At 39.6% G+C, this 27,953-nt stretch overlaps 2 protein-coding genes across 2 annotated transcripts; one reads left to right on the forward strand and one right to left on the reverse strand.

Moving 5' to 3' along the window:
* The first annotated feature begins 3,346 nt into the window (after window positions 1–3,346).
* On the forward strand, window positions 3,347–6,190 carry ppil1 (peptidylprolyl isomerase (cyclophilin)-like 1). Its single transcript, XM_085354277.1, has 4 exons — window positions 3,347–3,441; window positions 3,660–3,814; window positions 5,581–5,649; window positions 5,970–6,190. Exons 1-4 carry the CDS (start codon window positions 3,386–3,388, stop codon window positions 6,188–6,190), a joined length of 501 nt encoding a protein of 166 aa, XP_085210403.1. The 5' UTR covers window positions 3,347–3,385.
* A 2,189-nt stretch (window positions 6,191–8,379) lies between these two features.
* LOC146632323 (sodium- and chloride-dependent GABA transporter 2-like) lies at window positions 8,380–27,153 on the reverse strand. Its single transcript, XM_085354278.1, has 14 exons — window positions 26,921–27,153; window positions 20,034–20,168; window positions 19,808–19,948; window positions 19,499–19,586; window positions 17,385–17,517; window positions 14,275–14,409; window positions 14,094–14,197; window positions 13,293–13,417; window positions 11,574–11,686; window positions 11,325–11,462; window positions 10,022–10,124; window positions 8,868–8,968; window positions 8,558–8,728; window positions 8,380–8,472 (listed from the first exon to the last, which is right to left on the reverse strand). The coding sequence occupies exons 1-14, from the start codon at window positions 27,093–27,095 to the stop codon at window positions 8,380–8,382; spliced, it is 1,755 nt and encodes a 584-aa protein (XP_085210404.1). The 5' UTR covers window positions 27,096–27,153.
* Between the last annotated feature and the right edge of the window lie 800 nt (window positions 27,154–27,953).

The following is a 27,953-nucleotide window of genomic DNA, read 5'->3' on the forward strand; positions in this document are numbered from 1 at the left end:
CTATCAATTCATCCCCTGAAGCTCAAGTGCAGTTTGGCTATGCAAGCCCACATGTGAATGCCTTAAAAAAATGAATATTTTGGAGTGTCTTAGTCAAATTCTTTACTTAAATCAGGGTGAGATGCATCGTCTGGACCTTAAACGGGACTGTTCATGCTCAAAAGGAGAAGAGTGGGTCAATATTCCTTCGCAGTCATGTAAAAGCTTGATTGGAGTTCTTGCTGCCAAACCTTTAAAAAAAATCTTTTCTGTACATATTTGTGAACATATCTGTTCACAAATATGATATGTTCACAAATATGATATGTTCACATATCTGGGTCGATTCCAAAAGTTAATCTTTCTGATTAATTGAAACTCAGGTAAAATTTTTAATACAAATTGGTCCATAACTTTTTTCAGCAATCCTTTGTAACTAACAAACCAAGAAACAAGCAAGCAGACAAAGTGAACCAATCACATGACTACTTCAGTGGAGGTAATAAGTTTGAGAGCTAATAGATATTTGTGACCACTGACGAAAACTGGCATAACTTGAAGGAGCCAATAGCATTAACACTGAAGGATGTTGTGGGTCCAAAGACGTCCAGTTGTGAGAACTGTTTCTTTGGAGAGACTTTAAAGATGGGAAGGAGAAGACACACAGGGAACAATGGCCAGACATGAGAAGCAAACACAAGATGCACTGAGAGTATTTTTAAGTAAAGTGGGCCAGTTGACTGGAGGAAGTAAAGCAGTGGAGCTTACTCCTTTATAAGGGTTTCACTCACTCCAAGGTGATGTTTGACAGTGTGCACAGGCCTTGACTTGGTCAGTAAAGGCCTTTTACTACTGAAAAAAAGCTATGTGAAGGGTGTACTGAAGTGCCAGGATAACACCCTATAATATACTTGACATATTCATACCAGCAATAATTGTTTCTGAACTGGAGATAAATGTTTTCCTGTATTGGATATCGGTACATTGATAATAAGTTTACCTCTTTCCATCAGTCCCACATTAGATACCACTTTCCTTTGCCCCATTTTCTTTACTTCCCTCAAGTCAGTATATCCTACCTGTCACCATTTACTTCTGGAGAGGTTTTATAGCTCTGGCGACCTCTAAAGCAGGAGACACAGAGAATGTGCTGTGGATGTTTCACAGGTAAAGGGAATATCTTTGAATGACACTGTTGTAGAGCGGTTAGATATGTAAACCAGACTGGACATGTTCTCTGATTCACAAGAAGCACATCGAGATAAAGGGTAAGTCACATGGAAAGCAAAGCTAGCTACACTAGAGAGCCTGAACGATACTCCAATTGACAAAAGATCTGATGGAGAGCGAGTAAAAGAGTTCATCCTTAAATAGTCCAAGTGAGTGAACAGTGAGTTACAATCAGATGTGCCAGCCAGGGAACCAGGGGAAACCTGCAGGTAGTGACACCTCTAGGGAACACAGGAAATTAATGAGAGATAGAGGAGGCAGAGAGAGAGAGAGCCATGGAAGGGGGGAAACAGATGGAAAAGATGGGCAAGCAGATACCATGACAACTTCTCTCACAGCCACATTCGAAGTATTTGAACTCTTGCTCTTTAGCACTGCTTTTATGGTGCCAGTAAATACCAGTCATCACAGAGAGGCTTGGGTGGAAGAACTGGGCAGTCCAGTATCAAATGAACGGTGGGAAGAAGGCCAATGAAGCTTGTTTGAAACCCAACCACAATTCATGAATTATGGTGCTATGTTGACATTTCTCTGTGCAAGTAGTAACTTTTCTCCCTTTGTTTGTGTTCGTGACCTTCCTGGTGGAGCAGGCAGCCTAACTTTTATGATTATTTTGTATTTTCTCCTGTTGAGGAGCAGTTTTAGACAGGGTCAACAAGGGGTGCTAGAATCACCCAGTGACCATCATCAACAAGCCTGGGATGAATGGGAGAGTAAACTCAAAGCTGGTTAAGGAAGACCTTCAATTCAAATCCTGCTTTGACATCATGAACCAGAACATGTATTACAATGCTTTTAAGAATACTTCCAGAAATAAAAATGCACCGAAGGACATAAGATGTTGATTCAGAGGCAGAGATTTCTTCAGAAAAGAGGCAGGACAGACTGTCCACACGTCTGTCCATGTGTCTGTCCTCTCACCTCCATAAAGCTTAAAAAGCTTAAACGGGAGAGATGATGGGATCAAATCTGAGTTTAAAAGACAACATTTTATTAAAGTGAAACAAGTGATAACTACAAATGCAGAGTAATGTCAGTATAATTTTTGGACAATGATGTAATTTGGTAATTTTTATCTATCAAGACATTTAAGTTAAATTAATATGACATATACGACAAATAAAATCTTTTCAGCTTCAACCGAAGTCATTAAACAAAAATCTGGGATTCATATGTAAGCAGCTTATGCTGTAGCTGAACAGTGTAGACTTGCTGTAGGCATGCTGTGCTAGACAGACGTGACGTCTGTCTAGCACCTGCAGCTCACTTCTCATGTTGCCACTACATTTTCCAGCTGCTTATTTAGCATTAGGAGCTGTAAGCTGCAAACTAGGAGAGTGGGTCCAGCAGATTCCAGGCGCAACATCAGAGGTCTCTGTCCAGTTAAGATACTACGTAGCAATACACACACACACACACACACACACACACACACACACACACACACACACACACACACACACACACACACACACACACACATACCCTCTCCCCCAGTTTTTAAATGATGTCTTTGTTCTTTTCCCTTTTCAGGCTCGGTTGGATCAGCACCCCTTGTCTCTTCTTACAATCTTACCAGGGATCCTTCAGTTGCATAAGATACATGTGTTACTGCACCTTGGAAGCACTTTATTAGTAATGACATAAACTACTGCTGCTATTATTACTACTACAGGGGATGATAATGATATGAATTTCTTTTGTTAAATGTATTTACTATATCATACATATTTAGAAATCTCTTTAACTACATTATCAAGACAAAATGTATTTCCAGATAACCAAACTTTAAGACAGGGTCCTTTTTCTTTCTTACAAAGTAAAGCGTAAATGACAGTGAAATGTGGTTTGTAATGTAGTTTTTCAGTTTATTCTTAGTAACAACACTGTTAAAAAGTCGTCTGTTAATCTGAACTTCTGAGAAGCTGATGCTGGTAAAGAATGCTAAACGTAAGCAACACAATAAAAAAAGGGGTGGTATCATTTAGTTCGTCCAGCAGATGGCAGCCTTTCTCTAACATTCAAAGGAAATGCTCGGCAAACCACAGAAGAAGAAACTCCTTTTGAAATGTGTTGAATGAATTCACTGGGCTAAGAAATTCCTGGCTACTTATTAGAACTTAAGTTTAACGAAACATTTTTTCACAACTGTTGTAGCTTACGGTTTGAGGTGATAATGTCGGGGATTCCTCCGGACACATGGCAGCCTCCCACAGTGGCTTTGGAGACGACGTAAGTCCCCAATGAAACACTGGATGCTAACTCAGCTAGCTTTGAGGAACCTGAAGTGTTGGTGTCTGTTGCGTTAATAAATTTTGCATATTTTATTTTTTCACAATCTTTTTAACAAACCCCATGAAGCATAGCACGTTTCCGCTAAAAACTAGTTTAAGAGACAGCCTTTGTTATTCAGAGCCGCTAAAGACATGCTAACTGGCCGTGCGTTGCAGGATGGGGACTGTTGTGGTGGAGCTGTACTGGAACCATGCACCAAAGACCTGCAAGAACTTCGCAGAGCTGTCCAGAAGAGGCTACTACAACAACACCAAGTTTCACCGGATCATCAAAGACTTCATGGTGCAGGGAGGAGATCCCACAGGAACAGGTGGGTTCGTCACAGATAAGTGTTTGAATACCACTGTCCACATGTTAGGGTAACAGGTTCATGATTTGAGTAGGCTAAATGCTACTTAAGGGTGTCTAGATTACTAAACATGTCAGTCACTTTAACATGAAGCTAAGTAAATGTAGATGTCTTTCGTATTGTTCCAATTTACAATGTGTTGTGTTTTTTTCCCCTCCCCTAATACACTGACATGACTGTTTTATGACTGTGCACAAAGCAAACTCCATAAATGAAGTTTTGGTGTTGATGCTGCCCAATATTACATTCCCGCTCATTTGGCTGTAAACCAGCCAGGTTCCAAAATTCTTATATGGAATCATGAGGGCTGTTGAAGCAGCATATTAATGCTCGTAGTTTTATAATCAGTCAGAACTCTTAATATAGATCCAGTGTTCAGGTGATTCACATGACTTTTAACCAGATGCTTTGTTTGTTAATACAGAACTTCATTAAACGGTGTGTTTGCATATGCAAATAATATTTACAGATGCTTATAATACTGTATATTTTACAGTTCTTTTTCTTTGCCATCAAAAGCATGTCTGTATTTTTCCAAGAAAAATATGTAATTTTCTTAATATTGAATCCTCTTTTATACATACTAATCAGCCACTTTATTAGGCACACCTTGCTAATACTTGGTTGGAGCCCCTTTTGCCTAAAGAACTGCCTTAATTCTTCATGGCACACGTTGAACAAGATGTTGGAAACATTCAGCTTTGTCCGCTGGACATCTACTATTGAAGCTCAACTTTCATCAATGATGCTGTATTTCAGGGGTCTCAAACTTGAATGAGCTGTGGGCCACTGCAGGCACGGTCATCTCATGTGAGGGCCACTTTAGTGTTGAAGTAGTACAAAAAAACAAACAAACAAGAAAAACCCACAAGTATTTCTGAAACTATAGTGTGTGTGTGTGTGTGTGTGTGTGGGGGGGGGGGGGGGTTGTTTTGTTAATTTCAAATATTGTATAACAAGGTGCTGTATTTGAGCACAGTGATCTCGTTGTAATGTAAATCAAGCCAATTTCAGGCTATCTGAGTTTTGTGATAAGGTGCATTATCCTACTGGAAGCAGCCATCAGAATATGGGTAACACTGTGGCTATAAAGCGATGGGCATGGTCAGCAATAATAGTCAGGCAGGCTTTGACTGTTGAAAGATGTTCACCTGGTACTAAGGGGCCCAACGTGTGCCAACAAAATATCTCCCACACCATTAACACCAGCTGTGTGAATTGTAGCCTCAGTTTCATGTTTTTAACTAACAGGAGTGGCACGCAGTGTGATCTGCTGTATCCCGTCTGCTTCACGCTTCAATACACTGTGTTCTGCATACCTTGGTTGTTGTTATTTGAATTACTGTTGGCTTCATATCACTTAAAGAGGTCTGTCCGTTCTTATCTGACCTCTGGCATCAACGAGGCATTTTTGCCCAGAGAATTTTCTCTTTTACAGACTGTAAACCCTGGAGATGGTTGCGTGATCAGCAATTTTGAAGTACTCCTGCTAAGTTCAAAGTCACTTAAATCACCTTTCTTCTGCATTCTGATGCTCAGTTTAAACTTTATTGTCGTCTTGAACACGTCTACGGTTACTGCTATGTGATTAGGTTTTTAGATTAATGAGTAGTTATATGTATACCTAATAAAGTGGCCCTGTCACTACTGTCTGATTAATTTCACATGTTCATGGTCTTCAGAAAACTCATCCAATGCGCCACTTGTAATGTTTGTTTTCCAAACAGGTCGAGGTGGTGCCTCCATTTTTGGCAAACAGTTTGAGGATGAACTACGCCCAGAACTAAAATTCACAGGTAATGCACGTAGAAGAAGCTTTTATAGGCTTATAAAGACAGGCTCTGGAGCAAATCCTTCAAATCATTTGTGTGTGTCAGTACTGATGTCTTAATCTGGTATTTGTATGCACATGTTCACATATGGACGCTTTATTTTTAGATTCAAATCTTCAGTAGAGTTCATGTATACCAATAACTTGTAAAGGTTTCTGGTGTTTTTGAAACATTTCTTTAGTTCACAGCTGAATAAACTGAGTCCAGTGATCCCGATAAATACCTGTGTGATAACTGATAGTGAGGACATTTATAATTTCTCATTATGTCTCTGTGCCTGTTAGGTGCTGGTATTCTAGCGATGGCCAACGCGGGGCCGGACACCAATGGCAGTCAGTTCTTCCTCACCCTCGCACCCACTCAGTGGTTAGATGGAAAGCACAGTATTTTTGGAAGAGTGTGTCAGGGAATGGGAGTGCTGAACCGGATTGGGATGGTGGAGACGAACAGCCAAGATCGTCCAGCTGATGATATCAAAATTCTCAGAGCAAATGTATCCAGTTAAATGAAACTTTTGTTTGTTTGGTTGCTTTTTTTAAATAAATATCTTTTTAATGTAAGTAAAATGTGTTTTCTTCAGCTGTGCAAATAACCTGTAGACAATATTAATCCACCAAACTATTAGACATTCCTACTTAGTTATCACTATCAAAACAAATTCCGTTTTAAAGCCAAATTGATTATTACAATGTGTATTGGTTATAAGTTTTAACTCCGCAAGGAACAAGAATAAAACCACGAGAGCAATTAAATGACGAGCAGCATCAATCAAATATTGATTACTGCATATCTGTAAGATGAAAGCTCCGGAGAGACACAACGAGTGTCTACAAACATCTGTAAAGCATGTTGGAGGAGCTGAATTTCAGCCAGTTGTTTGGGATTTTTTCAAATTAATGTAATTATGAACACAGAAAGGTGCCATCAGATTGTCATCCACCATGCAATGCCATCTAGAAAGCATGTGATTGGCAACAGTTTTATTTTCTAGCATGACAACAAGCCCAAACGATCTGTCAATGCTCCAAAGACACAATGGAAACTGATCAGTCATGGATTGGCCTGCACCATAGAGTCTGTATCTGTCACACTCTCTCAACACATTCACTTAAATTACAGAAAAGCTTTCACAGTGAAAGCTAAATTATTCCCCAAAGTATTTTATTATACAAATTCAAGGTCAAATATCAAGACACATTTAAAAAGTCTTGTAACCAATACAATAATCCAAGAAAATACAATGCACCTTAAAGTAAAAGTAGGAGTTCAGTTATAAATGTAAGGAGCAAACATTAACCACTTTTTGACAGACTTGAAGAGCAATATTTATTTGGTTTATTATACATGTTGATAAAAAAAAGAATATCATGAAATATACTCTGAATGCTTAAAATACATACGGATCGTTAGGCCTAGTGTTTCCTGATATGTGTGTGTAGCACAAGCAACATGAAACACATACCAGAAAACGTCAAGGAGAAATCTTTCCAAAGGACACAATTTCATAGTTACTCCTCAGTTCCAGGTAATTAAAAAAGGAGGGGGCACTAAAGGAGTCTGAAGTAAAAAACAAAAACAAAACTGACCTCTGTTGCTTACATTCAGTGTATTTCAGCCAAAAAACTATAGGAATATAAACATAAAAAAGGTTCAGAACACTGAAAACTTGATGTGCGATCCTTGGCATTACTTAGCATGTCAGCATGTAGCAATGTTGACCTTTGTTCTATGAAATGTAAGTTTTTATTTTTCATGCGTATGTTATAAAGCATTTTGTATCTTGTATGTTGTAGCTGTAACCAAAATAAAGCTACAAGCTTAGTGAAGCTAATCTTTTTCATTTTAAATGTTATGAAGGTGTTTCTACGCAGGTCCCCATGTTATTTAAGTATTTAGAACTTAATGCCAGAATGATGATAGATATAGTTTTTAAAACAGGTTCTGACTGAGAGAGGAACAGAAAAACAGCCTTTTACTTTTCAATTTGTATGAATATATAAAAACGTTGTGTTAAAATAACCCAGATTTCCATGAAACATCACAAAAACACAACAGAAGTAGCAGTTGATGTAGGAAATCATTAAAAAAGTGATCATCATAAAAACGTGTTAAACTGTGAATATGTGTTTTCAGCTCAATACTTTTAAACACTAAAAGACCTTGCTTTTATGTTTCTAAAAAAGAAAAAAAAACTTGTCACGGTGCGAGGGGCTGCACGGCGCGTTGTCACCATGGCGATCCGCGTTAACGGAAATTTGCTGCGTTAATGCGGTTATGGTGTTAACGTCATTCTAACAAGATTTAACGCCGACAGCACTAGTTTTAAAATCTCTATTCACTGTGTTGGTCTATAAATAATAATTGTAAGTTTCTTTTCAATCTCAACGTCTGTGTGTTCGTAGTGAGTTTAAAGTAAAAAGTCAAGTAAAAATGTTATTGTTAGGGTTTGAGGTATTTGAAATGCAAATTAAAGTCATATCAGAGGCTCCATATCAGTGTAGTATTTTATACATTCAGCCTCTAACAGATATTCAGACATTTCGTGCTTCAGATAGACCCTTTCACCTTATAAAAAATATTAATACCAGCCACCATATATGTGCATAATAGAGGACCCACACCTTAAGTATTATTTAAAACGCAAATTAAAAGGTACATTTAAAGATTTGCATTTCAGTGAATAAGGCTGAACAGTTATTTTGGGGCACGTAGTGAATCATGGACATTTATCATTTCCTTTTCCATTCTTCGAAGATCACTTGCAGGCTGGGAGCTGGTCTTCAGACGCTTGGTAAAGGAATTAATATTGTCAGTTATTATCAGGTATTATCAGTTATTATCACTAACAGCCGACACTAACAACATCACTGACCTGCCAGAGACTCCCTCTTCCTTTGGCCAGTTTGTAGATCATAGTGACTGGGACCATAGAAAGTGACGACAGCGCGAGGAACCAGCCAATGCAGTAAGCCCACCAAGGATACATGTATGTGTTGTTGAACTTCAGAGGGGTGTACCTCAGGAGCAAAAATATAAGTGTTCCCTTCAAAAGAAAACATATAAATAATAAACATTATGGGATGAATTTCCCATATGTGGGACTAATAAAGCTTATCTCATCTTATCTTATGAGAATAGAGCATACTGATAAACTGTTTACAGAAGCTGCTTTAGAAACTTACACTGCAAATGAGAGGGGTGGCATAGAGCCAGCAGTACTTGATCAGTGACAGAGGTCTGTATCCAATCATGTCCTCAATGTTGGTGTAGAAGCGATCGGCACCTAGAACAGAGACAGTTTACTAGAAAGAAACTTGTGTTTAACTTTTAATATTTCCCCACAACAAAATTATATTTTTAAGGTTTTTACAATGACCGCTTTTTCAAATGAGTTATACAGTGAATATGGGCTGTAAACTCTCAGCTTCCTTTAAGGAGGAGGTCTTTGTCAATTGTTCAGGTTCCTCAAATTATTTTAAGGACACACTGCATACCATGCTAATATATGCCAGGTTTTCAGCTAATAGGTCTTTGAGAATCACCTTGTTGGTACAAAAATACTACTTTATGCTATTTTGTCATAAAATCAACCAAAGAAAAGGGAATAAATTATGTTTTTGCCTGAAGATACAATATAAAATCAGTTATTTGCTTGTATTTTATTTGTAGACACAACACTAGTTCATCCCTTGAGTTATGTGTTTAACAAACAAAATAAAACATTCCTCTGAAAATGGGCCGGTACAAGAACTGGACTGACAATAAGTGAAAACAGCCAACGTCCAAAGAAAAACCTTGAAATACCTTCAGAAAGCCTGGAGTATTATTCAAGACAACTTAAAAAATATAATAAGATAATCTGACTCCTTGAAAGATAAATATAAGAAAAAAAGATACAGGGCTGGGTGTGGGGGGCTTGGGGACTCACACCATTCAGCTATCCACTCGTGCTGATTATGCAAATAATAACATGTCGCAAATATCTTCCAAAAAACACTGCATCAGGTATGAAAACAGACCTGCTTTTGTCTGCATTAAATTCAGTACATTTCAAGATTTCTGCAGATACGATAAGATGCAATAAGTTCAATAGCAAAAAAACCTGCATCCCCATCTTTCAGTTGATACTGTGCCTCTTTAGCAGGTCCTGACAGTTGCTTTTAAATTACCAAAAATGCTTTGTGCTGTAAATCCAGCCCTACATGTGTATGTATATACAGCATGTATAGAGATTTACAAGATATATTTTGGTAATAATAGTGGACAGCTATTAGGACGTCACTATAAAAAGACATACAAACCAAAGACTTTTATAACAATAATAATTTTGTCTTACCATAAATCCATCCAATCGTAACTGACTGGAAAATTGCCATCAGCAGCAGAGTAGGACCGCTGCAAACATAGTGATCGAAGATCTGCAGAATGTATGCACCAGCCTAAAATTAAAACATTCATCATGTTAATCTTGAAGCTATTCACACTTATTATCTAGTATATCAACAACTTTGATATCCTACAAACTTAGAAAGCAAAGTGAACTCTATATTATACTAAAAGAAGCATTAGGACAAAATCTCATCAACAAATTTCATAAATCTCCAGACAGGGGCATGTTTACCAATAAATTAGGTTAATTAGGTTAATATGCTCTTTGTGAACTGAAGAAACCATTTGCTGCAGTTTTGAAAGACAGCCGCTTCTCCACTCAGGTCTGGGTTGATGAGATTCCCACACCCCCATCACTCTGTTGTGTCCTGCCTGGGCCATCCTTCCTAACCCTTCTAAAAACACCTTGCCTACAAATTGACCAAACTGCTCTGTAACTGTAAGCCTAAGTCCCAGATGCCCTTCAACGTACATCCATTTTTGCTAATTATTTCCAATCTTGTCCTTTTGACCACAACCCATAGCTCGTGGTTATAAGTGAGGCTATGAACATCCCTGTCACTGTTCCTACCACTCTCCCCACTCAAGACCCTGAGGTACTTGAACTTTTCTACATGTGGCAGCAATGCCAACCAACTTGGAGCAGGCATTCCAATCCAATCAGACTTCAAGGTGGTAATTCTCATCATTGCTGCTCCCCATTTGCCAGCAAACTGCCACTTGATGAAGCCTGAAGGATCACATCATACACAAAAAGCAAGGTTGTGATCATGAGTCCATTATGTCTCACACAAATGTATTAATAAGAATTTTGAACAGAATCAGAAACAAAGGGAATTCAACACCCACCAAACCTGACATTGCTATTAATTCAAAGCGTGGTTTCACTATTGTTGTGAAGGAACTAAAAGTCCACAGCAACGGGCCCAGTACCACATACACCTGAAGTGTCCTCGCAGGACACCCAGACTCCCCTGAGCACATGCAGACATGTGATTTTTGTGCTTCCCTTGTTTTGATTTCCATTTTGTTATACCCGTGATACCAAGCCCACCAAGCCTGGGGCATTTACAAAAACACTGAACAAGATCCATATAAAAGCAGATGCCATTAAATATTCAGATTTACACAACCATCATTTTTTTGTAGCACTACATTTTTCCAGTCTTGCATTGCCACTGTTCCAACTTTTATGAAATGAATTTCAGGCATGAAAGTTATAATAATTATGCTGTTTTTAAACATCTCACCTGTGACACCAATAACAGGCCAAACAGATAGCAAAGCGCACAGATCAGCATCAGATAAAGCTCTCTGTGATATCCTTTCCTTAAATGGGAGGGGAAGACATCTGTCAAAGAGGTCATGATGCTTTCAAGACCTGCAAACTTGAGAATTACACAAAGACAGGTTAGTGTCGAGGTAAGTTAACCAGAAGAAAAAAAAAAACAATACTGCATTACATTTTCTTAGGAGATATAAAAAAAACTGCAACTCACCTGACCATCTATTCCTAACAAGATGATCATGGCAAAGAAGCACACAGACCAGACCTGAGGCCAAGGCAGCAGGGTCACAGCTTGTGGGTAGACTATGAAAACAAGGCCTGGACCTACAAAGTGAAACAGATGCCAAAGTGTCTCTAAATGACAACTTTATGATCATTACGGAGTTGTACAATTGTTAAGGAAATGCAGATTGGATCAAATAAATCTGAAACATGTTAAATGGTAGGAATAGAAAATGAATTACCAGTAAGGTGCTGATTTCTTATATACATTTAAATAGGCCTAAATTCAAGCTGAAATTAAGAAGTCAGAAATGCTGTGTGGCTACCTTAAGAGAGCTGCGAATAAATGAATGTCCGTAAACCTCAGTGAAGAGAAGCTATGTTTTAAGAAGCAGGGAGCGCTACGATTCCTCCAGAATGATGCGAGAAACCGATAAAGTAATGCAGAAAACAACTGCTTCAGTTATTCCTGCTAAAGATGGTTCCACAAGCTAATAAAACATTCAGTCCACTTAGTTTTTCATACACTGCTTCTGCCTTTTTTAAATTTACTGAAATGTAAAACCTTGAAAGACGGTGTACTTTATGTAGATAGAAAAGGCATGCATAGTCCCTTGAGGGATGCAATATGCCTCCAGAAAGCAGGTTGTAGTTAATGGAAAACAACATTTTCCATAATAGTAGTGTTTTTTTGTACATAGTAGTTCAAAACAACAGCCGGGAAAGATAGATGCATTAGGTTTATGTTTCCAACAGTGTCCTTAAGGCACTTAATATTTTAAAGTAAAGACTCAACAATAATACAGAGAAAAAAGGAAAAAAACTACAACGATCATTTGACCCTCTATGAGCAAGCGCTTTGGCAACAGTGGGAAGGAAAAACGTCCTTTTTATGATAAGAAACTTTCGGCAGAAGCAGACTCAGGGGAGGGGCGGCTATCTGCTGTGACCAGTTGGGTGTGAGGGAAGAAATATTAACAATAACTAATTATTGCTACTGCTAAATAGAACAGCCTGATGGCCAAAAATACAAATATTGCTCTATGATATTGACTGACAGACCATCTGATAATAAAATGTGTGCTGCATTCATGTGTTGGGGTTGTTATTGACTACAGAAACCCTGGGTGGCATTCTTACTCAATTTTGGTTGGCAGTAGTTGAGCACACACTACACAGCATGGAGTACAGACATTTCAGTATTACAAGCACAAGCTGCTCCAAGTCTTGGGAAATAAGGGACAATCATTCCATGCTTGTGAAAATTCCCCAGCATCATGCCTTATATTGTCAAAGTCAGTAGTGCCAGAGCTGATCCTGTATGCTTGTGGATAATTTTAAAATTTAAGTCTAAAAATCCTAACTATAAAAATGAAAAATAAGAGCTCATACACCTCGACCAAGGCTGAAAACTGCTTCCATGAACTGAGCTGCTGGATCCAGCTGAGTTCATGATATTATCTTGAGAACATTTAGATGACATTTTCCTCTTTTTTCAATTTGATGCATGTGTTGTGTGAAAGAACTAATCTGCTTGCAGTGTTAAAGAAGCTCTTTTAAAAATTCTTGTGTCCAGAGTTGTACTTGGATCAACTTTGAAACTAAATCACAAGCTTTCATGTTAATCTGTCTTTATTTTTTGCATAATGGATGAGGTAAAAAAAAAAAAAAAGCCAGACTCAAATACTTTTCAGACTGACATCCGTACCTGACTCAGCGACTGTAGCAATGTCGACACCCTGCTTTTGCGACATGTAACCCAGAACTGAGAAAATAGCAAAGCCTGACATGAAGCTGGTCGCGCTGTTCAACAAACAAAGATAAAAAGAGTCTCTGCAAATCAGAAAGAAAGCATAATGTCACTATTTTCTTTAAGACAACAAAAAGATAATGGGCTGTGGGAAACACTTTCATTGTTACCCACTGGTTAATATTCTGTTTGCGGTAGTGCTTGAGGTGCTAATTCAGTTAACAAGGTGCTTCTCGGCACAGATTGCTTTTCTTTGCAGCCTTAGTGAGTTCAGTGCAGATGTTTATAAACCAGTTCTACAGCTGCTACAGATTCTCAGGGATCTCCTTGACAGCAAAAAACAAGGACTGCGGTCGCCAGTAATCCAGTATGGTTTTACTGGAGTCTGCCCATAGAATACATAAATAATAAAGTGCATGGAATAAAGCACTACATGAATGTGTGATTAAAATGTGATCTGTAGTCTAAAGTGCTTTAAGAGGTTAGTAAGATAGAAAAGTGCTTTGTACGGTGACTGAATGTCTACCTGTGCTTAAAGGTTAATAAAAATAGAAGGGGTAATGGATGCACATATTACAAGGGCTGTAATCAAAATCATTTTCAAGTATGTGTTTTCTTGATGTGTTATTTACTTAGACCAGTGCTAAAGCCTTTCAGAAAGTAAGAAAGCTGCTGTAAACACATTTAGTGGCAAAGTATTTGGAGACAGCCACTGACATACAAACTAAAATGTTTGTCACATCTTCGTGAGGAGCTCACCTGTAACAGTTATTGTTGTACTTGTTGTAGCTCCCAAGTGTAGTTAGGCATCCCAAACATATGGCATAAGAATAAAATATTTGTGTTCCAGCATCCATCCAGACCTGTAAACCAAGTTATTAGTTCATAAACACCGCTGCAGAAATGTCTGACACGATTAAGAAATGAGGCTGAATCATACCAGTGGGTCAGCGAGCCGTTCAGGATTGGGATACAAGTAGTACTTGATACCATGGAAGGCTCCAGGAAGGGTCATTCCTCTGACAAACAGCATGATTAACAGGACAAAGGGGAACGTGGCTGTGAAATATGTTGCCTGTATATATATAAAAAATAAATTAGGTTTTAAATTAAGGATTACTTGTTTATGACCACACGCTATGATGAGGCCATGCTGTTAATGTCAGCATCAAGATATTATTCAACAAGTCCCACAACTGTGAACAATATTCACAGTTGTGTGAATATTTGCATTTGGTCTTTGGAGGTAACACCAAATGCATAATACCATTCTTATTTAACTGCGACTTCCATGACCAGAATTTAAATCATGTGCGACACATTGGACCAAGAAATAACATAAAGAAGTACAAGAATATAATATTGCTATATTTTCCTTTGTTTATTAAAAGGAGGCTGTATTGTCCATAACAGTTGCAAAACTTGCTTTCATAACCCTCTTTTGTGCCAACTTCGGCTGTTATGTGTTGTGGTGTGGTTCGAATATACTGTATGATAGCCAGGCATGTGCAAATATGAGACTGAACGACTGCCATGGCGGCAGCCTGAAGGGGGAAAAAAAGCAGTGGACGTCTGGGAGTTCTGATCATTTCATTTTTCTTCACACCACACCTTAATCACTCTGAGAACAAGTAGTAGCAAGTAAGTAATTTGAGCTCAGTACCGAAACAATTTGGGATTTTTATAACAGCAGCCACTGATCATCTCACCTCACTACACAACAACTTAACCGCATTTTATGTCAGTAGGTGATGTAATTTCATGCTTACACAACTAACGGATATACAAAGGTCGTGAAGGGAAATTGAGGAAACAGGTGTGCCTAAAAGTTTACAAATCCAGATTAGAAAGTATGCAAAACATCTGTCTATCTCTAGAAAACTCCAAATAAATGAAAATTAGATTTTCACAATAAAATTGGCAACAGCTACAAAGACACTGTGCAACATGAAATGAATCTGAATGATTCCCTGAAGAACCTGAAAGCCAGTGACAACTGCTGAAAACTGCTGAGGGTATAAAATGCGACTCAACATTTTTCCTTTTGTAGAGTACGCTTGGGGAGTGTGATCGTGTGTACAACGTCTCTTTATGTCTGTCTCCACGTTGGTTGAGTGTGGAGTAAGTGCATATGAGAGCATGAGGGTGGGAATGGATGTTTGTATCTGTGTGTGCCTGTATGTCTGTGTCTATATGTCAGGTTGGGTGTCAGGCGCCACCTCTCTGGGGACATCTCAGGCCCTCCAAGGTTTGGAGGCCTATCTCCCCCTACCACCACTTCCCCTGCCAGTGGCGGACCCCCTCAGACATCGGTGCGTTGGTGGTTCTTTGTGTCCGGGGATGGGCGTCCAGGTACACACCGGCTCACTCCTTGGCGGCCGCTTATCGGGGCCTGGAGCCTGGGGCTCGCTCGGGCCACTTCGGAGGTGGGGTGCCCCCGGCCTCTCGGCCTGGGGCTCGGTCACTCAGGCACGGCTGGCTGCCGGCGGAGCTCACGGGCGCGTCACTGCAACTCCCCCTGGCTTCTGCTCCGCGGCTGCTGAGTGAGCCCTCATCTGGGACTCTCCTCAGCTCTTTCCGGGACAGTGGCGCAGCTGCCCCTCTGTTGGTCTTCCTTGGTCTCTTGTGTTCTGGGGGCCTCTGGATGTCTGGAGTTTTGATCTCCTCCACACCTGCTTCACGCCCTGGAGGACGGGGCTGTGGCCCCCCCACACCCTCTAGCAGATTATTACATGAAGGAACCTTTTAAAAAACAAAAAACAAGCGCGTCCATGCTCACAGGTGTACACACGGGTGATCACACCCACAAACTACACCCTTTTTGGCTCCTACCTCAAAGCACACTGTGTTCTGTTGATCTTATGTGCTGCACAATAATGTTTAACATTTAGTATTTACTGTCATATTCCCATATATCATTGTGATGTTGTTTATTCTATTACTCTTGTTCTCTTCTGCTTGCTTTCTTTTTTCTTTCTCAGCAGGTGATCCAGGTGATTGATATATGCATTTTTTTTTTCTCTGCCCGTTCTGTTGGTTTTTGTTTTTTGCCCTTCTCCCCCGTCCCTCTTCTCAGCTGTTTCTCTTTCCCTCTTTCTTTCTCCCCTTCTTTCCCCCAGTCAAGTCTGTCCCGTATTCAGTAAGTGAAAATAAAATAAACAATAAAAGGTGAATCAAATGGACCATTACGGCAAGGCTGGGATGGTCAGTTTGGTAAAGTAAATCCGTTGGGCATCTTTCTTTGCCTTTAGACAACAATTCTGATGGCAAAAGAGCCAAACGGGACAGGCCAAAAGAAAAAAAAAAAAAAAAAAAAAAAAAAAAAAGAAATAACATAAAGAAGTACAAGAATATAATATTGCTATATTTTCCTTTGTTTATTAAAAGGAGGCTGTATTGTCCATAACAGTTGCAAAACTTGCTTTCATAACCCTCTTTTGTGCCAACTTCGGCTGTTATGTGTTGTGGTGTGGTTCGAATATACTGTATGATAGCCAGGCATGTGCAAATATGAGACTGAACGACTGCCATGGCGGCAGCCTGAAGGGGGAAAAAAAGCAGTGGATGTCTGGGAGTTCTGATCATTTCATTTTTCTTCACACCACACCTTAATCACTCTGAGAACAAGTAGTAGCAAGTAAGTAATTTGAGCTCAGTACCGAAACAATTTGGGATTTTTATAACAGCAGCCACTGATCATCTCACCTCACTACACAACAACTTAACCGCATTTTATGTCAGTAGGTGATGTAATTTCATGCTTACACAACTAACGGATATACAAAGGTCGTGAAGGGAAATTGAGGAAACAGGTGTGCCTAAAAGTTTACAAATCCAGATTAGAAAGTATGCAAAACATCTGTCTATCTCTAGAAAACTCCAAATAAATGAAAATTAGATTTTCACAATAAAATTGGCAACAGCTACAAAGACACTGTGCAACATGAAATGAATCTGAATGATTCCCTGAAGAACCTGAAAGCCAGTGACAACTGCTGAAAACTGCTGAGGGTATAAAATGCGACTCAACATTTTTCCTTTTAGTGTTACCTTTCCCGTGGATCTTACTCCCTTCCAAACACAAAAGTAGCAGATGACCCAGGCTAGAAGATGGCACAGAGAAAGGTCCCACTGTATGGTTCCCAAGTTCTCTATGCCGCTGGATATATTCAACACCCGACGCCTGAAAGAAGACGTACTATCAGTGTATGGAAAGGTCTTTTAAACCAATGTATGTAGTCGGGTAAAACCTACTCTTTTGTAAAATTTTGAATCTAGTTAATACACAAAGACTTTAAAAATGAAGATTCAGGGAGTGTGGCTAGAAAACTGATGTCAGCATACTTACACAGTGGACTACTTAAGTACTTACATATAGATTGACAAGTCACTGGGTTCGGCATGAAAGGTCTGTTGAAGTTAAAGCTCATGAAACTATTTAGAATGACACAAGCTTCAACATGCAATTAAAAGCCCTTCACACCTTCAATACATGGGTGTTTTCAGTTATTATGGCCAAATTAAGTGTTTAATGCCAGGGGCAACTACGCTCCACCCTAACAGAGCAACATCAAAAAAGTGACTGAGACATCAGTTTAACAGTTTGTAGATCTCTACACACTGACAGCAAAATGTCAAAAGAAGTAACAGACCCTACTACTTGTATCTAAAGCATCTTCACACTAAACATTTATCAAAATGTGGGATATTTCTGTAAGATTTTTAATTTAGTTTTGGTGTTCTACACATTCTAAATGTGTCATAACAGTTTAACCCTGCTTAACAGACACATGACATTTCATACTACTCCTAACCTATAATTTCCTCTAGATTTGTACTTCTCATTTTAAAAAGTCAAGTAAAATTCTTTAAAAACTATACTGGTGTTATAAAGTATATGTCAGTATACCCAGAATACTATAATGAGTATCAAATGATACTTATTATAGTACTCATCAAATAGTAGCAAATAAGTGTTTTGCAAAAAAGATCTGTTATCATAGTCCCTTATCATAGCAATTAAAGCCAGAGAAAAACAATAATTAATGACACTTACTCTCATTGGCCACTTTATTAGGTACAACTGTATTAATGTAAATATCTAATCAGCCAGCAGGATAGCAGCAAGTCGGTGCATTCATGCACTTAGATGTGGTCAAAACAACCTGCTGAACTTTAAAGTGATCATCAACAAGAGAAAGAAGTGCGAATTACATGACTCTGAACATGATTACAGATAAGCCAGTTGTAGCTCGAGTATTTTAGAAACCGCTAATCTACTGGGATTATGCCACCATCCACAGTTTATAGCTAATGGTCAAAGAAAACCATTAGCTTGCTGATGCCAGAGGTCATCAACAAGGCCAATACCCCAATACCGCTAATTGGTAACCCTAATTACTAGTTGTTATAACCAAGGCGTGCAGAAGACCATATCTGAATACAAAATGCATCAAACATGAAAGCAGATGGAGAGCAGCAGAAGACCATACTGGGTGCCACTCCAAACACCTACAAACAGGAAACTGAGGCTATAGTTCCAGTAAGTTCACCAGAGTCGGTCAACTGAAGACTAGAAAAGTTTTGCCTGATTTGATGAGCTTTGATTTTTGCTCACACATTCAGATGGTAAACAACATGAACTGACGTAAACAACATGAATTGAGCGATGTTCAAATACTGCAGCCTGTCTGACTTTTGTTGCTAATCATGTCCATCCCTTTATGATCGCAATGTGCCCGTTTTCTGATGGCTGCTTCCAGCAGGATAATGCACCATGTCACAAAGCTCTAATTACCTCAAAATAGTTTCTTGAATATGACATTGAGTACCCCTCTGGCCTCCACAGTACCCAGATCTCAATTCAATACAGCACCTTTGGGATGTGGTGCAAATTTCTGAGAAATGTTTCCAGCACCTTGTTCAATCTATGGTATAAAGAATTAAGGGAGTTCTGAAGGCAAAAAAAAATGGATCTACCCTTGTACTAACTAGGTCTACTTAATATAGTGAATGTGAAGCCCTCCAAACTACATGGTAAATTACCATTAATTACCATTAATGCTAACAGCCATGTAATGCATGTAATATACGTATCTGAATTTACATACATTTTGAAACAATATTGAGGATTGTTAACAAATTATCTCTGATTTGTGACTTACTGCCAAAACTCTAAAACAGAAGATGATGCATTCACAGGTGATGTCCAGTTGGCAGTAGTATTGTAGTTGTTAATTTCTACACAACGATCTGAAATGTATCAAAATCTTGTTAAACACGCTCTGCTGACACATCAACAAGTGAATACTGCATTAAATATTGTGAACATTAGCTTTAGTATTTCATAAATGTATAGTTGTGTGAATATTTGCATATTAACATTTCAATCCAATCTTTACATACTTCCAATTCATTTACCAATTAAGTCAGTAATTTGTTGATGTATATGTGGGACAGAAAATTGAATTTACTCGTGTTCCAGGTGTTATTACAGGTGGCCCATGGCAACTCTCCAGAGAAGGAAGAGAACAAGTAGAGAAAAGCCCAGGCTAAAATCACAATATAGCTGATACTTCCATAGAAAATGATCATTTGGCTGGTGTATCCCATGCCTGGAAACAACATAACTGTTAACATTGCATTCCCTCAGTTTTTCTTCATTGATCTGCTTCACCACAATCCCAGTGGTTAGCTCACCTTCAAACAAGGGGCAGACCTTCCTCCAGCACATGATCCCCCCCTGACTGGTGTACTGGCCCAGTGCCGTCTCCAGCACAAATAGAGGTATGCCACAGGTCACAAGGAACAGGACATAAGGAATTAAGAAAGCACCTAGAGGTAGGAAAAAATAAACAGTAAACAACATATGGATTGGCTCTGCTTTGAGGGCAGCAAATGTTAACAGTTAAAATAACAGGGACGAAATACAGTAACGACATTATATCCTCCTGATAACCAAGCAAAATAGTATCTTTCAGTTTAACTGTTTAATGAATCACACAAGGGGATCAATGCTCTTTATCTGATTCAGCTGTTAGCTCAATTCCATTTGCTGTCCAGAGAGACAGATTTATAAAGTCTATCAGCAGAGACACGCCAAGACTCACACCTACATGCATGTGCAAGCACACACACATACATGCATACCTACAGATACTGTCACGGCCAGGCGGATCAGCTGCACGCTGATCAGCCCTCTCTGTTTCTCTCTCTCTCTTCCTCTTCTCTCTCGCCGGGGCAGAACTCACTGTGGGTTCACGCCCTCAGCCCACGCCCTCGGGAGATGAGACACCTGGAGCAGCATTTAAGCCAGGAGGTGACTGCTGTTCGTCGCTGGATCGTTGTCTACCACGCGTTAGTGAAGTCAAGCTACAACAAGTTTAGTTAAGAGTGTTTTCCTCTGTGCGTCATTCTTAACCCTGTCTCCCTGTCTACAGAGCTTCCTGGATTTTTCCCCGTGTGATTCCTGTGTGGCAGTGTCGGAGTGTGAGCCTGTGATCGTGTGAGTGGATATTCTGAAGAACGCGTGCTTTCCCTTGGACTTCCCTGGAGACCCCTTCTCCCCCCACTCAGCTGTATATAACACCCCCCCGCACATTCTTGTATATACACCTGGTGACTTGTAAATAAATCCTTCTTGTGAGCATCAGAACCGGAGTCCTGTGCTTGAGTCCTCCTCCAAACCGTAACAGATACACATGCTGACAAATGGAAAATTATGCAAAATGTATCAAAGTGTTAATCAGACATACAGAATTATACAACAATTAAAATACTGGCTGTGGCACAGCCTGCTAATAGATGCACCTGTGGTATCACTACTTGACCTCTAACCTCTAACCTTTAGTTCAAGGTCACTGAGATTCGAACTCGTTGGAGATTTTTAGTAAATGCACTTGTGGTATCGATTTCAAAATGTTAGGTAACTTCCTTCTTGAGTTATCATATCCACAAGATTTTTCGAAAACTTGACTTCTGACCCCTGACCTTGAGGCTGAGATTTTTTAGCAGATACACCTGTGTGTCTATTTGAAACACCACTTGTGTTAGGCTTGATTTCTTAATGTAAGGGTGAAACCTAAGGTAACCTCTAAAAATTTAAACTCTTCAACATTTTTTAGGTATAACAAGTAAACAAAGGTGATACAGCAAGTCAAGCTTGCGGGTAGATTTAGAAACCCAGTCGCTCTTGAGATCCTGTTCTAAAGTGTCCAGTTTAACAAATTTGTACTCTGCCAACCTGGCTTTATTTAACATTTTAAAAAAAGGCAAAGTCAAGACTCCTGGGCTGCAGCTCCTGTTCCTGAGACGGGACAGGCTGGGTTTGATTTAGCTTACATGTTGAAATCTGAAAGTATCATGTATTTCTGGAGGGAAGGCAGCAGAAAGAGCTGTAAGTAATTTACTGAAGTGTCAAAGAACACATTCTTTCACACCTTTCTGGCAGCTGAAGTAAACTTGCTGGTAAATGTGGCCTTTAACCCTCTTTGAGATTAATATTTGCAGCTGTCGAGGCACAGAACCTGTTTTTGGTGCCAAATCGCTCCTCTTCTTGTTATAAATCTCATTAAAATTGACATACATACATACATAACAGCGGTCCCCAACCCCCAGGCCTCGGACCGGTACCGGTCCGTGAGTCGTTTGGTACCGGGCCGCAAGAGTTGAGGCTCAGGTGTGAAATGTATAGTTTTCAGGGGTTTTATCGGTTTTCAGCGTTATTTTGTTATCGTTTTCATCGTTTACTTGGTTTTCCTGGGTCTTTTCACGTGTGTTATGAATAATTTTTCTTTTTTTCGGTACCGGTACTAGTTTTATTTTGTTGTATTTATCCGCGACACCTCAAAGGCCGGTCCATGAAAATATTGTTGGGCATAAACCGGTCCGTGGCGCAAAAAAGGTTGGGGACCGCTGGTTTAGAAAATACTGCCAAAGCTCTTCATCTTTCATCCTCTGATGACAAATTTTGTTTCATTTACCCACATAAATCTGTTGTACACACACACACACATGTGAAGAGAGAGAGAGTATGCATAGTATGCAAATAGCCACCAAACAGCCATCATAATTCGTCATACAATGAGAACAGGACAAATCAACAATTGACAAGGACTAATTAATATTAAAATCTGTAACATAATGTATTGTTTGGAGTTTAGTCTGTTACTGTTGCTATTTTTACCATTTCTTCTTGCAGCAACTGTAACCCACATAATTTCCTTAGGGATTAATAAAGTATTCTGATTCCGATTGTTTCAGGATGACCTGCCATTATCTGCATACCTGCATCTTTTGCTTGTTTCTCCTCTTCTTTTCTCTTTTTTCTAAACTGAGCACCTGATGGCTTTGAACTTTTCTTGTCCATCTTCCATTGGTTTTAATTTTGCACTCCAGTATGAACACCCATCCCTCAACTCGAGGATCACCACAACATAACCTAATAGACCAACACCTTAGTTCACAGATTCACTTTGTCTAGAGTTTATTTCTGGGATTTCACACAACCCAGGATTCATATCATGAATAGATAATGGGCTTGGATTTACAACATTATAAATGAAATGTGCTCTATTTGGAAGCAGCCGGCCCCCCTCCCCTTTCGACGGGTTGTGTGTGAGACTTTAAATCATCAAACTGTAAATTTTAAATTTTAAATTGTTATTGATCCCTTTACCCCGAGTCCTAAAGTGTATATTTATTTTCTTACTCTTCTTATATATATTGTTTGTTTACTTGCACTGCTGTAACTGGAGCCTCGTCGTCTCGTCTCTCTATATACTGGACTGTATGTAGCGGAGATGAGAATAAAGTTTACTTTGGCTTCAGCAGCGAGCAGGCGCACCGAGGGCTCTCGCGCTCACTTTTCGTGTACAGAATTTCGAAAAAACATCGGTGCAAATTATAAGTCTGTATCATAATAACTTAAAGAAGTCCAGACGCTTTTCTTTGCAAGCTCCTTTGACTCTGTATCATAATGTCTGGTGTTTTCGTGTTTGTTGGTTTCTTTTTATTTTGTTTTTATTTTGTGAGTTGATTATTATTAGATGCTGCTCCAGCCAGAGAATCCCCTACCGCCCCGCCCTCTCCTCCCTGTGCCGCAAGCAGCAGGCGCACCTGGCAAACGGAGGGCGCCCTTACACCCAGCAAATGGGCGATAGAAAACCGATCGGTGCCTATGCCATTCCCTGGCTGACGTTGGGGCAGCATGAGTACGAGCATTTTTTTTTTGCCGATGCCCGTGATGCCGCCCCCCACCACGATGCCGCCCCGGGAACCGCCCTTGTCGCCCGTATCTAAAACCACTACTGTGTATAACTCAGGGGCGATTTTAGCCCATTTTGGGGGGGCGCTTCAGCACCCCCCAAAATGAATCAAAGCACCCCCAAAGATTTCTTACTTTTTTTTGAGAACATTCGCTGTTTGTGTGACACACTACTAAAAATATAAAAAGCATACAGTACTGTACTTGTTTGAGACATAAAATTTTAACAACAAAAGTATAGATAACCCCCCTCCCAAAATGGTTTGTTCCAGCTCGCCTCTCCCTTACTCTGGCTCTAGGGCTCTTGCTGCCAGAGCATGGTGGCTGAGACGCAGCGGAGTGGGGGTGTAAGTGCCTGACTTAAAAAGGACATGTTAGCTGCGTTTAACCTTCAGTTACTCTTAGTTAGGTAGGAGTCAGACCATGATTCTTTTTAGCTGAAAAGCATTACACCAGGTAACCTGCAGTGTTGAAAACGTGTTTTCCAACAATGTTTGCTACCTTATCCGTCCTTCTTTGTCAGCAACTTTTGATCGTCCTGTTGCTCCCATTAAAATGTATACAGCCTATTTAAAATCTAAAACTTTAAATTGTCTGCAGCCTACTGTTGGTTACCACTGTCCTCTTTGAAATGGATACTAACTAGCTAACTGACTGAATGCCCATTAACCTTATAACTCCTGTTGTGTGAGTGTGTGTTTGTGTACAGAGAGACAGCCAGGTTCATAATGGATATAAGGAAGTTTTTTCAAAAAAAGGAGCCACATTCAGGTAAAAGTGTAAAATCAAATGATCCATCAATCAAGAATAATGTTGGATCAGTGTTTCAATGTTTATATCTTTTATTAGATGTTCATGTGGTTTAGTTATTTGCCTTTTGGTTAAAAGTACACTGAAAGAGGACTTTTTGTTAGTGATCTTAATAGAATTTTTTTCATATTAATGTAATTTTTCATCTAATTGAATACAATCTATTTGTGTATGATTGTCAGTCCAAAGAGGGAGAGAGGACAGAGGGGAACGTGAGGAGAAAGTACAAGGTCAGGAAGAACCAGGTAAGAAAACAGACAGGGAACAGTGACAGGCACAACAGAAACTGTTAAACTGACAAAGAGGAAAAAAAAACTGATTTTACTCACACAGTCTGGAAGTTGTGTTCTCCCTATATTAAAGCTGCTATACAGAATCTGCAAAACAAACTGGGTTGAAACATTTTTGACCCTCTTTAACAACATTCCAACATAACATTATCATTGATTGAGGAGATTAAAATTAATGATATATTTTTATGTGGTTCAGCCACAACTCTACTAAAACCTCAGCCAGTAATAGGTAGGCCAACTTTTGGACCGTCCAGTTGCCTGTATGACTGCCGCAGTACGTACATCACATTTGCACATTATCAGAAAGTGCCAAACAGCCCTGGTGGAGTGAGGAGCTGTAAAGAGAAGCAGATGCTCTGTTTATATTCTAAAAATGTTTTAATCTTGTTTCAAAGATTCTGTACAGCAGCTTTAAATGTTTTCCAAAAGCACACATACACTTATCAGTGTTTCTCAAACTTCTTACAGTGTGTACCACCTGAGAAAAAATGTCCAAAAAGTACCACTATGAAAGCATGAACCTCATAAATCTTACAACACAAAGTTATTATTATTAAATTAGTAAAATTAGTATCTGCAATAAAGATTTGTTGTCATTGTATACATTCTACCACAGGCAAAGTTGCCTCCATTTTTATAGTTTTTATTAATATTTTGTAATAATTTATTTGTAATAATTTATTCTGTTTTGGGAGTGTTTTTTTAATGTATCTGTATTATATTATACATACACAATAAAAGTGAATCTCTGTCCATAAAATGCACTCAGTTTACTTTTTACTCACTATGAGCATCACTCATTATTCTCCCCGAGTAATTAAGGTTAGGATATGTATTTTTTTCTATTCCAATCCATTCTTCTTTTGCAGCATTTAAATAACCTTTATCAGATTTGATGGTTTTGTTACAGGCAAAGTGTTTTGCTTTTCTTTCACAACTGTGGGGATTAAATTGTGTTAAAATGTACAAAACAGTGATGTCATGTTTTGTGACGAGGACACAGGCACAGAGAGACTTGATGAATTTAAGAATCGTATGATTTAATAAAGAAATTTGCAGACTTGCACAGAGATGGTAAAATTATGATGACTGATAACGGAGACGAAGACAACAGACAATGAGGACAGGGAGGAACAGGGGTTTAAATGCACCAAAGTGACAGTCAGAGAGAACTCGGGAGTCGGGACAACATTTAAGGATGCAGGGACTGACAGAGACAGGTTTATCTTGCCTGGCTGGGCAACTCTCTGGGTGCTCAGCACCCCCAAAGCTCTGATCCTGGAATCGCCCCTGGTATAACTAACGACACTATAACGAGCAGCTCCACGGTCTGTGCATCCGTGTGGACAGACTGTTTTCTGGTGAGGAGCAGTCCTGGGATGTGCGCCAGTAGTGGTGATAATAAGCTCCGTATGCGAAAAGTATGCACTGTGGGACTTTCTGCGCACCGCAGCGGTTTGGTACTGCGTTACGTAACAGGTGTGTAGTCTCCGCTGAGACTGGCTCGTGAAAACCACGCTGACTCCGGCTCCACGCCCTGCGCTTTGACTGAAAGGCGGTTCTTGAGCTTGTTTTCTAGTCCAGCTTCATATACCAGTGGCATTTGTTACGATGGTTTAACCGACTGCTTCTCGTGTAAACATTTACTAATATAACGACTTTCGGGATGTTTTACTTACTTTACTCCTTATTACACTGAGATCATCACATGGCGTTTACTTTGTAACTTGTTCTGATTGGTAAACGTGCTGCCCTGTTCCAAAACACTGTTGCATTGATCCAGCGCACTTTTTGTTGTTTGCTTCTGTCATGCGCCTAAAACTCTGCAGATTAATCAGTAAAATTCAAATTAGGCTAGAAAAAAAGGCGAAAGCAACTTTCTTTGTAATAAAAAAACAGAATAAATCTGGCAATGTATTTTTTTTTTCAATAACCTGTGGGACAGAAGGAAACGGGGATGAAAACTAAGCTGCTTATCAACCATTTAATATGTTTTTCATCCTCTAATTAGACCCTCCCCCAACCAAGAAAAAGTCATCTGCGATTAATAAAACAATAGTCTACTGGTCATTCTGTTTCTTCTCTCTCTCTCTCTCTCTCTCTCTCTCTCTCTCTCTCTCTCTCTCTCTGTTTTTTATTATGGGAACAAAGAGTTTCGGAGGTTCAGACATCGCACTGCACTTTGGTTAAGTAAGGGGGAGAATAACAGAAATACTCACCCCCGCCATTCTTGTAGCAAAGATATGGAAATCTCCACACGTTGCCAAGTCCAATAATAGCACCGGCCACAGACAGGATGAACTCCTTTTTGCTGCCCCACTTGCCACGCTCTTCTACAGTTTTTGAAGTGGTCTTTGTGGAGGAATGGAAGAGTCTGCACAGAGAGTCTGCCATGCTGCTGTGCAGAGAGCTTACCTAATGGTAAAACTGACACAAGTCCCCGAGTTTCTGGAGTGACGGGCTGGGGACCGTGTCATGCAGATGTGCACGAGCTTACCTAAATGTTACCCAATTGTTTCCTAACTGTCCGACTGTGAGGCCACAAACCGAGCTTTGCAAGACTGTCGGGCCAGCAGCCGACTAGTCAGTGAAGTCCAGCTCCCTCCTTAATTGTTTTTTGTTTTGTTTTGTTTTTTGTTCTGATAGAATTCTTTCAACATGTAGCAATTCGCGGTGCGTGCAGATGTTATAACATGACCAACAGCCTATAGGGACAGTGCGAGCATGACGGTGAAGAAACGTGCTTACCTGCCAAAATCCGTTACGCCCACAGGTGTTCCGTGGGTGTGGGCGTGCTCGGTATCTGTCCTGCGGGAAAAGAAAGAAAGAAAGAAACACACACACACACACACACACACACACACACACACACACACACACACACACACACACACACATCGTTTTCTTTCTTAAATGATCATCCATACATACACACATAGTATATATATATATATATATATATATATATATATATATACAGGGACGTGCAGAGGGGGGGGGGGGGGCTAGAGGGGCTTGAGCACCCGCCCCTTTCCTGATGAGTGCCCAAAGTGCCCTTTTGTTGAGGCAACTTTTAAATTTTTTTTATTTATTTATTATTTTTTTTTATGTGTGTGTGCGTGCGGAGTCCTGTCTGTGCCCCTCAACAATAATATTTAACTATTAATCATAGTTTTGCTAAATAAAAGGATCTGGCTTGCATCAGTCACATGATCACATTTAACCAATGATCGCCCTCGACGGCAGAACGCG

This window comes from Diplotaxodon limnothrissa, linkage group LG5 (genome assembly GCF_057381915.1).
Source record: "Diplotaxodon limnothrissa isolate DT_005_m linkage group LG5, D_limnothrissa_male_GT1.1, whole genome shotgun sequence".
Classification (NCBI taxonomy): domain Eukaryota; kingdom Metazoa; phylum Chordata; class Actinopteri; order Cichliformes; family Cichlidae; genus Diplotaxodon; species Diplotaxodon limnothrissa.

Bases quoted from the DNA above. Each gene is read 5' to 3' on its own strand.
- LOC146632323 (XM_085354278.1), bottom strand. From the start codon at position 27,095: ATGGCAGACTCTCTGTGCAGACTCTTCCATTCCTCCACAAAGACCACT. The intron at 17,518-19,498 runs GTAAGTCACAAA...GTCTTCTTTCAG, and splicing joins TCTGTTTTAGAGTTTTGGCA to GCGTCGGGTGTTGAATATAT. The intron at 8,729-8,867 runs GTAAGTTTCTAA...TTTCTTTTGAAG, and splicing joins CCACCCCTCTCATTTGCAGT to GGAACACTTATATTTTTGCT.
- ppil1 (XM_085354277.1), top strand. From the start codon at position 3,386: ATGTCGGGGATTCCTCCGGACACATGGCAGCCTCCCACAGTGGCTTTG. The intron at 3,442-3,659 runs GTAAGTCCCCAA...CGTGCGTTGCAG, and splicing joins ACAGTGGCTTTGGAGACGAC to GATGGGGACTGTTGTGGTGG. The intron at 3,815-5,580 runs GTGGGTTCGTCA...TTTTCCAAACAG, and splicing joins AGGAGATCCCACAGGAACAG to GTCGAGGTGGTGCCTCCATT.